This window comes from Plodia interpunctella, chromosome 22 (assembly GCF_027563975.2).
Source record: "Plodia interpunctella isolate USDA-ARS_2022_Savannah chromosome 22, ilPloInte3.2, whole genome shotgun sequence".
Taxonomy (NCBI): Eukaryota; Metazoa; Arthropoda; class Insecta; order Lepidoptera; family Pyralidae; genus Plodia; species Plodia interpunctella.
Window position 1 is genome coordinate 773098 of NC_071315.1, and position 15128 is coordinate 788225.

Below are 15128 nucleotides of genomic sequence, written 5' to 3' on the forward strand. Positions count from 1 at the left end.
AAAAGATCGTTCTATTTTCTATTCAATAAAGACCTTTTCCTCAAAAATTATACTGCATTTATAAATTATCAAACAATTTTCATACATCTCTCACGAATGGTCGGTTCTTATTTATATATAAAATCCGAACACATTTATTTCAAAAACTAAACGGTTCCTTGACTGGACCTACTTGTGTTTATTTTTTTTTCGTTTTCTAAAAAAAGCATATTTCAACATTAATATTCAGGGAACTATTTATTTCTAGATATTGTTGATTGATTGATTGATTGTGATTGTTGTAAAACAATAGTTTAGTGAAAAAATGCCACGAACAAAGAAGCCAGCAAAACACCAAGAAAAAAAAGCAGAGGAAGATGAAGCTTACAAAAAATTCAATAAACTGGGTATGTATGTACTAACTACTATAACCTTATGTATATCAGTTGTTAAGGCATATTTTAAGTGATTTATGGACTCAATAATCTCACTACAACATGACACTTTTACACTTCGTTCCAGGATAAAAAAATACTTTAGGAGCTGTAAAGGTTGTAAATAGACTCATCTAAACTCTATCATGTAAACCTTTTTTCAGTGATAGACCAGAAGAACAAAATAGATCAGAGAACCAACATGGAGCTGCGAACATTGGAGATCACCTTTAAGATACTGCTCGGGTCCTTAAGCGCAAAGTACTTGCAAATGACTGTGGGCCAACTGGTAAGGAGCTTTTTATATAATAAAATAGTCATCATGTCATGACCTGCACGGATCTTTTAAGCCGCGGTAATAGGGGCTAATTAGCAATGAATCTGGATATCTTGATGTGTTGTTCACTGTACATATAGTGGGATTCTGTGCACCTTAGAATAGGATTGGATGTGGTACAAGCCCATTGAGAGACATCACTTTGGCAAGTGATAGCATTAGAATTTCCAAGGAGATTGATGTATAGAGCAGAATATTGATGTATTGGATGGTTATCATTTTATCTATTAACTTTATTGTATACCATAAAAGTTAACAAGAACTATGCGGACTTAATTGCCATAAGGTATTCTCTGCCAGTCAAACCTTGGGACCAAATAGAAAAACAAATAAAGGGTGGTACTTTAAAATGTAACACAAATCAAATTTACTATGTAAGAAATATACTTATTTATAATTTGTATATATATTATTACATACGTTTTGTACATTTAGCTTTTTATTTATATATATATATTTATTTTGTGTGACAATTTTCAATAATTTTATTGGAAATACAACTTTTATTTTATAAATTCATTAAAATTTTGACATTTTTAATAATGATGTAAATTCGTCCTCCTAATTTTTTATATATGTATAAGACCTATATTTGTTAATTGACGTCCTTGGAGAAAAGGCTGCGGTGAAGTTTGTTGCGCCGCTTCTTCTTCACCTGCGCTTTGGAAGCCGGCAGTAGACTTAGTTTAAGTAATTTTTTTGACGTCAATAAGTGATGTATATCATCCTAAATTGAATAAAGAATTTTGAATTTGAATTTAATTTTTATAAATTCTATTCTAAAATTGGAAATTTCTTATTTATAGTAAAACTTCAAATGGTCCACAAGTAAAATTGTATGGGAGGATTCTGTGCCAAAATTGATATCAAGGGCTTAGTGCTTGTTACACCTAGTTCATATATGGATTGTGTGTGAGTGTCATTAAAAAGATTTAAAAAAATCTTTTCAGAAAAATGAACTTCATCTCAAAGAGGTGACAAACACAAGGAGGACCCGCAACTCGACACGATCAGCGTCTCATGATGATGGTAAACATTACTTCCAAATATAGATGGTTTATGCCCGAGCACAAGTTTTATGTCCAGTTTAAATTTGAACGCAAACAAATTTACATTACTGTTTTAGGACTGGACCTCGGTCCTGACTGTTGCAAGTTTGTGCCAGGGCATACAGTACTGCCATCTTCCCCATTCTACTCTCATCAAAAGTAGATTTTAGAACTAAATATGCTAAGATATTCTTTCCAGTAAATGATATTGTCTATTATTTCCTTGACGTTCATCTTTTATATGCTTTTGTTCTTTATTCACTGCTCTTCCTAAACATTACACAATCCATTTATCATACATATTGCAATTAGACTTAGTATAATTTTAATGTAACTTTAAAAGTAAAGGACACAGAGTACCTTTCATCCGGGAAAAATAACTGCTTCCATGGGAAAATACGCAGGCGAAGCCGCGGGCTAAAGCTAGTGGGAAATAAACCACACTCTTCTCTCTACTACTTAAACTGAAATAATACAAATAACAGTTTTTTCCGTCGGCAATCACATATGAGTAACCCGTATTTTCATGAACAGTCTATACTATTATCATAAAGAGGTAAGCGTTTGTGAGTTTGTATGTTTCAGGCGGGTAATCTCCGAAACTACCGAACCGATTTCAAAAATTCTTTCACCATTAGAAAGGTACATTATCTAAGATTGCTATAGGCTATATCTCAAAATTACCATGGAAGCGAAGCTCTGGGCAACATCTAGTTAATAATAAAGATAATTTTAAAGTGTTCACTCTATCATAGAAAGTTCATTTCATTACATTCAATTATAATCTCTTCACCATGTATCACATGTACTAACAACCAGTTTCAACTAACCGGGAGCTTTCTGGGCCAGGCTATCTGACGGAGAACTCCTCGCAGGGCTCCGGAGAGAAGGGAACCAAGAAGTTTGGTGAGTACGCTGCAACGCTTGCTGGATGGTCTTCTTTATCATCATGTTTATTGTCATTATTTCGTTCGGCTTGTAAATTTTGTTGTTATTAGTGGAGCACATGTAATTTTGTGTAAAAACTGTATTAAAATAAAGTGATTAATTGTTTTCAGCGAATTGACTATAAAACACTGGCAATTTTTTTCTTTTCAAGTGTGTTAATTGCAAACATTTGTGTTAGATTATTTATTTAACTTGCCTAAAGGCATGTTACAAGTACATAATTTTGTGTGCAATAACAATGAAATAAATAAATAAAAGAAGAAAATCAAATTGCATCGTCAGCGGTGCCGTCGTCGAGCAGTCGCTGGGCCGGCCGGCGGTCGCGCTCGGCCGACGCGGCCGCCCGCAAGCCGCCCAGCACCGCGGCCAAGGCGATACAGCGGCGCCGCAGTCGCTCAGTGTACAGAACCCCGGCATACAACAAGAATGCAATGGTTAACTACCCGGCTATTACTCCTAAGGTAACAGATGAGTATTGTTATTTTTTATTTTTAAAACTTGCCTCGGCGATGTCTATGTCGACCAGTCGCTCGACCGGTCTTCGGCCGCTCAAAGTATAGTGTGCGTAGCGCGACTTTGCTATTTACATCTCACCATCATCAGCTAACCAATCACAGTGCGCCATTGTGACGCAACAACAACCACACCGCAATGTGATTGGTTCGCTGCGTCTCACTGCGAATCGATTCGATGGTGAGATGTATAAAGCAAAGTCGCCCTACCCACTCAGAACCCCAAGACAAGACCCTACAACAAGAATCGGATATGATCGGTGTGTCTGTTCGCCATAAACTCGAAAACTTATTTTTGTTTTCACAAATAGATACAGTGATTCCTGAGGAAGGTTTAGGGGTATAATATGTTTTTATGATTTCAATATTATGATTTTACTCGAGCGAAGCCGGGACGGACCGCTAGTACAATATTACTAGTACAATACTAGCCTTTGCCCGGGGCTTTGCCCGCATGATTTCCCACGGGAGCAGCAATTTTTCCAGGATGAAAGGTACCCTATGTCCTTCTCCGTACTTCAAACTATATGTACGCAAAATTTCAAGAAGATTGGTTGTGTAGATATAGAGATAACATACAAACTTTCTTTCGCATTTATATTATTAGTTAGGATTTGTAGGCCGCAGGCCGCCACTCCGCTCGCAGTAGGTATTGTTTGACATCAAGTCATTAATTATATTTACAAATTTCATCGAATTTAGCCCAGCGGTATAGCCACGAAAGCATGACAGACTTTCGCATTTATAATTTTATATTATTATACGCTTGCCAGTTTCATTCGCGGCTGTGGAGCCAACAAGTCGGGGTCCATATAAAAAACAACTTTGAAGTCTCTTATACGGAAGTTTAATTAAACTGTATTTCAAGTCAAGACAACATTTTTATTTTGCCAAAATTAAATATATTTTTTGGCTTTCAGTTGAGAAATCAATATTTCAAAGTATTATAAAGTCAAAAGGTATAATTCAAATATTAAAAACGTTTTTTTATTAAATAAATTAATACTCGCACACACACCAAAATGAATGAATATATTTTTTTCTTTTATTTATTATAAATGTAATTATAATTTATTATATTATATTAGTAGTTTGTAGCTTTGGTAAATATAATTTAATTTAGAATATGACGTGAAAAAGTGCATGTGAAGGTCTATTCTCTGAATAAACGATTCGATTTTGATTTTATTTACTTTTCGTACAATGTATGTAATTGATTGTTAATTTCTGATTATTGTAGCTTTCAACGCCCGACCACAAGGATGATCCGAACACAGGGATGATTTATTTACATCCATCGTTCAAGCAACTTATTAATTTATTATCCTTTTATTTATATGCTTATTTCTGTTAATTATTATCCCTGTAAGAATTGAATTTTTTAATTACATTTTTTTAAATGAACAAACTGGACATAACCCAATTTGATAGTGTAGCTTACGGGAAAAAGGTTGTGTTGTCATTGATATTTATTATAAACGATTTCAGGTGAACCCTCAAACCCCGCTGACGATACTGCGTCAGCCGAGGCAGGGTGAAATGGTAGTGTCGATGTCCGGCTCCCCCGTCATGGTGCCTTCAGTATACACGTGAGCTTTTATAACAATTTCATACTTTGTTCACTAGCTGTTGCCCGCAGGTCCGACCGCGGCAAGCAATCCAAAAACCTTCAGGAATTGTTTGAATGTTTCATTCAATAACTACTGTTTCATTTATACTAAAAATACAAATAATAAAACAAAATGAAACGTGAATAATTGCACAGTCAATCAAAAATGCCACCCGGAATTGTACCCGGTTCAAAAGTACCCATAACGCTAGCTGCGTTCCCTCGTTGGATAGCAATTGATAGCCTTTGAACCAAGTACCAGCCGGAGCGGTAATAGTCATATCGACGACACCTTAAACGCCGTCCTATCTCACCACATGGGCCAGCCAGGTCCGGGTATATATATATATATATATATATATATATATATATATATATATATATATATATATTATAAAATATTTTTGAGGAATTCAATTAATACTGGAAGAGGCGCCTTTATGGGATAAGTCCGCCATTGTTTATTTACCTTCTTGCAAACTCGCCTCTATTAGAAGACCGACTGCGACTTAGAAGTTTATGTGCAGTTGACTGTACATAACAAGAAGGTAAATAAACAATGGCGGACTTATCCCATAAACCCGGGTCCGGGTATATATATCTATATATATATATATATATATATATATATATATATATATATATATATATATATAAACTTCTAAGTCGCAGTCGGTCTTCTAATAGAGGCGAGTTTGCAAGAAGGTAAATAAACAATGGCGGACTTATCCCATAAAGGCGCCTCTTCCAGTATTAATTGAATTCCTCAAAAATATTTTATATGAGCACTAGCTGCGCCTCGGGACTTGGTTCCCGTGGGAATTTCGTGATAAAAAGTACCCTATGTGTTATTCCAGGTTATATTCTAACCGTGTACGAAATTTCATAACAATCCGTCCAGTAGATTTCGCGTGAAATATTAACAAATATACATCACATATACACAAATACATGCTCACAAACTTTCGCATTTATAACTAGCTTTCCCCGCGGCTTCGCCCGTTATTTTTCCGGGTTGAATGGTACCGTATGTCCTTCTAATTTTGCATACATATAGACGGAAATTCAAACTATATGTATGCAAAATTTCAAGAAGTTTGAGTAGATAGAGCGTGAAGAGGTAACAAACAAACTTACTTTCGCATTTATAATATTAGCATTAAAGGTCATAAGCACAGTTGTGCCGCACCGCTCCCACCCGGCAAGATGACGTTCATCGAAAAATGTGCTTTAAGTCGTCGTCTGTAGACATATTTTACATTGACGACACGAGAGCTGGCAGTGAGTAGTCCGCCATTTTGTTGTCATTGTAAAGTAAGTCTACAAAGTACGCTTTAAAGCTCAATTTCCAATGGACGTCATCTTGCTGGGTAGGAGCGGTGCGGTACAACCTGTGCTATGTATGACCTTAAGATTTGATTAATTTTCAGAATGCAACCGGAAGAGAAAGCGAACTGCAACATCCTACTGCAAGACGGGACAATGCTGTCTCTCCAACCGAAGCAGCTTCAACAAACCCAAGACTACATCCCCTACTCCCTCATGGACTCCAACGTGCTCAATCAGCTGAAGATCTTGAGGGAGAACCTGGACAAGGTCGTCAAGTTTGGCGAGAAGAAAGTTGTCAAGTAACACAGTATAGAAATGTTTACTTGTTACGGTAACACTACAGAGATCTGTGGGTGAAGTGCGGGTTCGAAATTACTTCTCACCATCGAATCGATTCGAAGTGAGACGCAGCGAACCAATCACATTGCGCCATTGTGACGTAAAGACGACAGTCAACGACCTCGGTGGCGCAGTGGTATAGTGCTTGCCTCTGAACCGAGAGGTCCCGGGTTCGATCCCCGGTCGGGTCATGATGGAAAATGATCTTTTCTGATTGGCCCCGATCTTGGATGTTTATCATAAATCTATCATCATATTTGTTATAAAATATAGTATCGTTGAGTTAGTATCCCATAACACAAGTCTCGAACTTACCTTGGTGCTAACTCAATCTGTGTGATTTGTCCTAATATATTTAAAGACAACCAACCACACCGCAATGTGATTGGTCCGCTGCGTCTCACCTCGTATCGATTCGATGGTGAGAAGTGAAGTGCAAACCAGCACTAACCGCTCTGATGAAGTGTCTTAAAGGCTTTTTTATGTGGCAGTTTCGTCAAATGTTAGATTTAAGTGGCCGTTCATTAATCGCGTGATGAATTTTTTAGCATTTTCAAATCTGGCTTAGGTTTTATCGCTGTACGATGTTTAGAACTCGCGATATTGACAATATCAAGTTATAAGATATAAACGCGAGATAAACGCAGACGAAACATTGTTTTTAATTACTTCCCTTTTTAATTTAACCCCCGACGTAAAAAGAGGGGTTGTTATGAGTAGTAATTTGTAGCTTGTGAGAAATAACTATAAATATAAAAATTGACGAGAAAAAGTGCCTGTGAAGGTACTAATTTCTTGAGTTTAAATTATTTGAGTTTGACCGCTAAGCTGTCTGTGTATGTGTGGCAGCGTAGCACACCAACAGGTGAACCGATTTGGATAGCAAATTTTTATGCGGTGGCTCTTTGATATGTTTGATCAAAATCGGTTCAGCTGTTGAAAAGTTGAAGCGAAATGATTAATAAAAGTCGGGGGTTATTTAATTTGTCTAAAAAATAAACTAGTAACCTCCGACGATAGAATGAAGAGAGTTATAATTTTAACATGTCTGTGTATCTGTATGTCTGTGAGTGGCATCGTATCAGCCAAACGATTGAACCGATTTTAATCTAGATTCTTAGCATTAGCTTTGACTTAAAGGCGTTATGTGTGTTTAATTCCACGTAATGACCACGACCCTCAGCCATGAGGAATACGACTATGAAGATTCTCAACCTTGACCTTGACAAAATCATCGCGTTTCGTCGAACGATGGAGCCATAACACAAGAAAGTACACAGTTACTTACATTAAATGTCAAAACCTATAGAAAACAACAGAGCCGCAACGTGCAACTCTAAAATGTAACTTTAAGACACTTTATCAGTACTGTGGCTTGTATTACTTAGTTTAATATTGACTGAAGTGTGAATGTATACTTGATTATGTATTATCTCAATTATTAATGTTATGGCTGATAATGTGTTGTGTTTGTCTATATAGTATTAAACTGTGGACCAAGAACTATATTTCTTTCATTTATAATAGCGCAATGTGTAGTTTTTTTAAATATTGTAATGACCTAAATGTGGTCCACCCACTATTTTAAAATATTAGAATACTAGCTGCGCCCCTGGGCTTCGCTCCCGTGGGAATTTTGGGATAAAAAGTACCCCATGTGTTATTACAGGTTATATTCTACCCGCGTACCGAATTTCATAACAATCCGTCTGGTCAATTTTGCGTGAAAGAGTAACAAACATACAAACTTTCGCTTTATAAATATCAGTAGGATTACTACGGTTATCACAACGAAAACAAGGATGTTTGTGCTTCTACTTGCCGCTAGATGGCGATAAGTAGACGCAAGTCATGTCAGTTGCGGCTTGAATAAAATCTGATATGACTAAATGGAAGTATGTAATAAATTCAGAAAAAAAAACATTATTTTAATATCACTCCTTTATTATAAATTAAATTAATATCAAATTGATGATATAGATAAATTATAGTGCATTCCCACGCCAGAGCATACTTAAGCTCATATCCGCAAAAAATAGACAAAATCACAGAGTAAACTAACTCTAGCAATAGCAATCTACTAAGCCAAACCACAGATTGTAGAGGTACGGTATTATACTTTCAATAGGCTATATTATTATTTGTGAACTTACAAATCTTATACGAATATGCGTGTATCGCAGTATAAGATTTTGAAAATAATAATAATGAAATGAAAAACATTCTAAAAGATTATCCATGAGCGAAGATATTACAAAAATTTCGTACCAATTATGTTACAAACAGTAGAAAATCATCGCGGGTGCTGTGTCCTCTTGGCTGGCAACACTGATTTTTATCAACCAATCTTGACCATACTATTTGGTATTGTAATTGCAAAAATATGTAGTTCGTTAAAATCAGTCTTCTACTCGGACAGACTGTACGTGTACATATATAAATCGATCGAATGCGAAAACGTTTTACTATATTATGTTTTGTGTAACTGGCACTAAGCGCTCTGAACCAACTATTCAACGGTTTAATTCAACGGGAACAGAAACGTGCTGCCATGTTTGTGTCATCGTGTTAATGATAAAATGGTATTCTCGACAACTTTTCACGAATTCTTTATTGAGGATTTCGGTTTATCTTTTCGTTTTGGGGTTTTACAGACACAGATGTGTTGCAAATAACACAGTCGATAAGAAAGACAGATGCTAAAAAAAAGATATTAAAACATATTATAGTATAGCTCAATGTTAATATTATAAGAGTGTAAAAATACTAACGATGGATCTTCACAACAGATTTTAGACGTAGAAGAAATGTATATAAATTGAACTATAGATACAAAAATAAAATATTAATAAATTCCGTTGCAGTGATAGATTAAGCATATCCGTGTTTTCCGAGTGTCTGTTCGACTTCTTTCACGTATTTCTCTGCAACCTTTTGTTGTCTCATTGCTGCCACCTGTATATAACATAACAATCGTCGGTTATAGTTTGATTCTGATTATACACATCGCCGAACTTTGGCGATTTCGACATACATTACTGGTGTTTTTTCCACGGTAAAATGTATGTTCATACGCCTGAAAAAAAATCCAATTTCTTATGGGTTTTATTAATTGATCCTACTCCCTTGAAACCTTTCTTACCTTCTGTTTGATAACCTTCCTCTCATACTTGTCCTGCTGTTCCAGCTCCATGCGCAAGGCCACACCCTCATTGTGTATCTTCTCTCGTAGTTCAGCCCTGGGTAAAAAAAAATGTTAGTACATATCATACCTGCAAATTGCCTACACGGCTAGACTCTCCGATGTATTTTTACAAAGTATTCAGTTTCTTTTTGTACAGTTTAATTTAGTTTTATCTGTGTTGTAGTGTTATTTCAATGAAATGAAAAAAAAAAACAGTAATCATGACAATCAAATGATGGACATTTGATTTGAAATTCGCGTCCATTCGTTTCGCTTTTGAACAACTTCAATAGGTAATCGATTCGGAACCTCCTGATAAAACTCAGGAGGTTTTGGCTTCGGTTTTAGGCTCCGATTTTTGATGGCAAACATTAAATATACAGATACTTATTATGATATTCTACCTGGCGCGCTCCTTGTCATTGATCTGTTTCATGATCTCCTGGCGATGCTTCTCGATGCGGGCTTTGCGTTTGTCGTCCAACTGAAAATGTTGAAATAAATTGAATATAATATTCATAATCTTTTGTCTAAATATATCTTCGGTAGTATATTTACTCAAGATCTCAAAGAGTGAAATTTTATTTAGGTTTGTGAGCACTATCTAATTCGCATTGTACCTACTAGTTACTTCATTCGATGAAGTTCTAAATTTTCTTGTGTGGTCTTGAGCACACATTATCTGTCTACCCGTTTCTATACCACCGTTGATTCATGAAGACATATTGGTCATTTAATTCTTTTCTATAATTTAAATATATTGAATTTGAATTTTGCGTATGTTCATTTTTTTATTTACAAATAAATGCTTACCAAACAATGTACCTGTATTCCAAATTGCAACAGCAAAACATAGGTATGTTCACTCAACATCTAGCCGATGGGTCTATGTTTTACATGTAAATGATTATTTTTGAATCACAGCATAATTCAGCTAGTATAATAACATTCATATTATTAAACCGCACACTGCACACTCAAGTGGGCCGGTGCAACATGGTCTAGTCTATATAAATTAAATTGAAGTTTCTCGCCGCAATCGATGACTCATTCTCTCCCGAGTGACCAAACCTATATATAGTCGGGCTAACTTGACGGCTTAAGTTTCCATCGAAATGGCTCCGTTCTGACAATAAAATATTTAGTATCCGATAGAGTTGTCCGATAGTTTGCAGATTCGCCATCGACACGCAAAGAAGAAGTGATTGATTCCTGGAATTCCTCATGTTGTAATACTTACCGCTTTCTCCTTAGCGATGAACTCTTCATTCTGCCTTGCGGCGTTATTGAAACTCTGCTCGTCTTTGGCAATCTCCCGCGCAATCATGCGATGGATGTCTGTGATCTGATAATTCAGAACATGCTTTATAGTTAGATTTCGTTAAGCAGGTAATTTGAAAAATGTTGTGGAATCATTGTGCTATACGCAGGGTAAAATATCGTCTAAATATAACGAGAGTCTAACAGAACTAGAGCGCAGACGGTTTACCGTCTGCGCTCTAGTTCTCTTATAATAAGATTTCTATTCAGAGTCTTGTTCCAATGATATAACCTACCATATATATGTAGAAATAATTGGTTTCCTAATACAGATTTTGCTGACTAAAAACATTAGATATTTCGTATCTTGGTTGCAATCTGGTGGTAGCTTCAGATACAATCCAAACTCGATTTTAAATGAAAAAATGCGCGTCCTTACCTGACAAGAAATAACTATCTCCCTCTTATCTTAACGTGTTCCCGGTTGCATTGGGGCCTGTGAAGCCGGGGTACAAAATCTTGAAAATTCTGCTGTGATATTAATACTTACCGGCCGTCTGCCAATAATGTCAACCTTTGGAAATGTTATCATTGCCTATCAGTTGCTAAGGCTTTGTATCCCTTAGTGTCACATCTACAGGAGGACACATTTTCTAGAAACTCTGTTTCACCAATGAAATGTACAGTTCCTACCTGCTGCACTCTAGCTTCATGCAATTGCTTCATCTCCTTGTTTCTCTTGATAGCGGCTTCTCTCTCCCTACGACGGTACTCCCTCTCCACGTCCTCCTGGATTTTCAGGTTACGGATCCTCTCTAACTCTTCTTTCAGCTCTTGCTCGGCCTGACGAACAATATTGGTGTGTGAGGTTTATTCTCAAACTGCATTAACTCCAAATCACAGTGAAGAACACGAAAAATAACTTCGATTAAGGTTACCTTTTGGGCTTTAGCGATATGGTCAATGCCCTTCTGCTTGGCTGCTTTGATGGCGTCAGCTTCTGCCTTGTTCCTCGCCTCCCTCTCGTGTTTCTGTTTGATGAAGTTGGATATGCGGAGGTCCATGATGCGCTCTTCCTCATTCTGAAGCTGCTTGTAGTAGAGCAGCTCGGCGTTGCCTGGTGGGGTTATTGGAGCCTTTTTAGTATAATATGAAAATATGATTAGGTTATGGCGAGTTTAATATTACTTGAACCAGAAATGCATTTTGTGTTCATCCTTCCAATCACAGGATATGTGGTAAAAGTGTCAGTGGTGTGGGTAAAGACTGTACGTAGATACCTAATACTCGGTATACCGTACCTTGATCCAATACCTCTTTCAGTTTAGCCTGCCTGCCGTGTTTCTCCCTCAGTTGTTTCGCCTCATCTATCTGCATGGCTATGTTCGCCTGGTTTACGCGGATGCTCTCTTCTTCAATGCGCTCAGCTTCCATTATCTGATACATGGTAAATTAGGTTAATAAATGACAAACTCTTTTTATCATCAGTATAGATTTTTTCTGTCCACTGCTGAGATTTTTTCTGGCATCTCGTTGCTCAACGACTCTCTCTCTCATCTTTATATCTAGCAATGTGAACTGTGCGTATAGCCCGGGGTCAGTGAAGAAAATAAACCTTAAAATTTTGAAGATTTAGCTGTGTGATCTTAAAACCTGCCACCTGCTTGACGTCAACTACTCTTGGGTGGGAATGCTAATGTTGTATCAATTCTATTCTTCATAAAGATGTCGATACTTGGGCGTCTCCAATTTCTACTACAAGCGATTTTCCTCCATACTGCTAAACTGTAATAATGACCATACCTTGGCAGTCTCATGAGACTTGATCTGCTCCTTCAATGCAGATAGATTCTGTAGCCGGAGTTGGTGTCGCCTCTCCTCCTCATTCTCAGCTCTCACCACCGCTGCTTGACGGTTTTCTTCCATTATTGCATCTAATCTGAAAATTACAGATTATCCCTCATTATGTTATGATCCACCGACTATATTCAAATTCTAAATTCCTTATTCAACTTAGGATGATATACATCACTTATTGACGCTAATATTTACTTGGACTAAGTCTACTGTCTACTTCCAAAGCGCAGGTGAAGAAGAAGCGGCGCAAACTTTAGCGGAGCCTTTCTTCTATGGACGTCAATTAACAAATGTGGATCTAAGTTTTACTAGACCACCGTTAATTCGAAGGATATCTTTCCCCTTTCGACCTCTGGATCCACCAGTGGATCAAAGGATACCCTATTACTCTTTGATCCACATTTTTCCTAACAGCTCCCTGTCATCTGAGTATTTTTTAGGTTGGAGAGAGTGTAGGATCGACTGGGCCTACTTGATAGAAAGTCGTACCGTCGTTCTTCTTCATCCAATTCCTTCTTGATCAATTCTTTCTCGTTGATCTGCGCGTCGCGGATGGCGTGGCACTTCGATGCTAGGATGATTCGGTTGCAGAGGCGAGGTCCTTGCATGTTATCGGCTCGTATCACTGAGGAAAGTTATTATTAATAAGTCAACAAAAAAATCGGCTGTGATTTTACAACGCCGCCTTCCTGACGTATACCGTCCTTGGGAATGCTGCTGTCGCCATCAGTTGTCAAGGCTATGTGTAAGTATACCTTACATACTTTTGGACGTTCTATCAAGAAGACCTCTCAGAACTTTGTAGAATCCAAAAACTATAGATTAGGCAGGAAGGTAATATTTATCATATTCACCGACGACGGTTACGCCAACATCAACTGCCACATCAATCAGCCAGAAGGGCTACTACGAAACATATATACTTATATCGTGTATGCATCGTGTAAAGAAAGATGGTACTTGTGGACGTAATGAAGGTCTCGGAGGAGATATAACTTCGCATTTCTAAATGAACACGTCCGCCAAGCAGTGTTCGAGACAAATGCTGAGCTACAATGCTACGCGTCTTTAGACAACATGACTACTCTGCCAACAGCGTACGAAGAACAGTCTTACTTTCAGCTCTGGACAGCGTGTGAGCCGCCTGGTCTGGTCCTTCCAATTCAGGGTCGGCAGTCCCGCCGGCCGTCTCTGCCCCTGGCTGCGGCAACAGACTGGCCTTCAATTTCTGCTTTCGAGCTTCTGATTCCTTGGCAGCTTTCTGAATGGCCTCCTCTTGATCGTGCATGGCTTGAAGCTGTTCGTCTTGAGACACGATCTGTGAAGAATCAGGTCTTTTCTAAGATAGAGATGAGAGAGAGAGATGTTATTGGTATGACATGTGAATATGTATGTTTGTCGGGGTCTTATATTAGTAGTTATTTTTTATGTCATGGTAGCTACATAGTTAAATAAAGTAATACTTAGTTACTCGAAAAAAATGAAATGTTAAAGAAAAGGAGAAACGCCTGGCCAATATAGTAAAGCAAATTTATTCATTTCATTAAGTACGCGTTGAAAAATACTTTCATCAGGCGCTTACCCTGGCTTGCTGCTGAAGGCGTTCATAGTCCGATTTATGCATCACAGCGGGGTAGTAGTTAGTTTGTTTCCTTGGTATTATAATTTTTCTCCAACCTCCCATCTGGGGTACCATGGAATACTCCCAATTTGGGTGCTCGCATTTGTGTATTGGTCGTTTTGTTATTGGGAATTTCCAACGACAGTCGTAAGGCCTATAAGAAAAGGAAATAGTTTAGAAATAGTCAAGTATATAAGAGATGCAAGGATTATTTGAAGGCAATAAAGTACTTGTGCAGTTGGTAACAGCCTGGGTCACTGCCTTTATCTACTCTGTGATATTTGATCCCTACATGGGGATTTGGGGTGGGCTGTACTTTAGGCATTGTAGATTAAGAAAAAGGGAAATAATAAAAAACACTATTCGTTATTAATGTGCTACTCAGAAATTGACGTTACTTGGCAACATAACAAATAAATAATTTTAATGTTTAACATAGCAACGCTCGACGCTGCGGCGCGCTGGAACTGCGTAAACTTTCAAACAATAAATATAGAAAATATAGGTATGCATCACACAAATAAGTATCTACTTTAAGTATGATTTCGTTAGTATCGGCAATATTTTATCTATTTATATAAAAAATTACTAACAGTACCTACTTACTTATATCCCAATACAAAGTTTTAATGATGGTGATTTATTTGGCTGTATACTTATTATATATATT

General features: G+C 37.2%; 2 protein-coding genes across 3 annotated transcripts; one reads left to right on the forward strand and one right to left on the reverse strand.

The window, feature by feature from the left end:
• The first annotated feature begins 135 nt into the window (after positions 1-135).
• Positions 136-8039, forward strand: LOC128679887 (uncharacterized). 2 transcript variants are annotated; one of them, XM_053762375.1, is made up of 7 exons: positions 137-386; positions 578-702; positions 1701-1779; positions 2649-2705; positions 3030-3208; positions 4748-4848; positions 6299-8039. In XM_053762375.1, the coding sequence occupies exons 1-7, from the start codon at positions 305-307 to the stop codon at positions 6498-6500; spliced, it is 825 nt and encodes a 274-aa protein (XP_053618350.1). In that variant the 5' UTR covers positions 137-304; the 3' UTR covers positions 6501-8039. The 2 variants fall into 2 exon arrangements, with proteins under 2 accessions (XP_053618351.1, XP_053618350.1); XM_053762376.1 differs by lacking the exon at positions 2649-2705 and having other exon boundaries at positions 136-386.
• Positions 8040-8468: 429 nt separating this feature from the next.
• On the reverse strand, positions 8469-14878 carry LOC128679943 (uncharacterized protein). The gene is made up of 12 exons (XM_053762488.1): positions 14689-14878; positions 14420-14612; positions 13954-14155; positions 13327-13462; positions 12784-12919; positions 12282-12417; positions 11919-12097; positions 11674-11823; positions 10961-11065; positions 10125-10204; positions 9679-9775; positions 8469-9491 (listed from the first exon to the last, which is right to left on the reverse strand). Exons 1-12 carry the CDS (start codon positions 14781-14783, stop codon positions 9408-9410), a joined length of 1593 nt encoding a protein of 530 aa, XP_053618463.1. The 5' UTR covers positions 14784-14878; the 3' UTR covers positions 8469-9407.
• Positions 14879-15128: the final 250 nt, after the last annotated feature.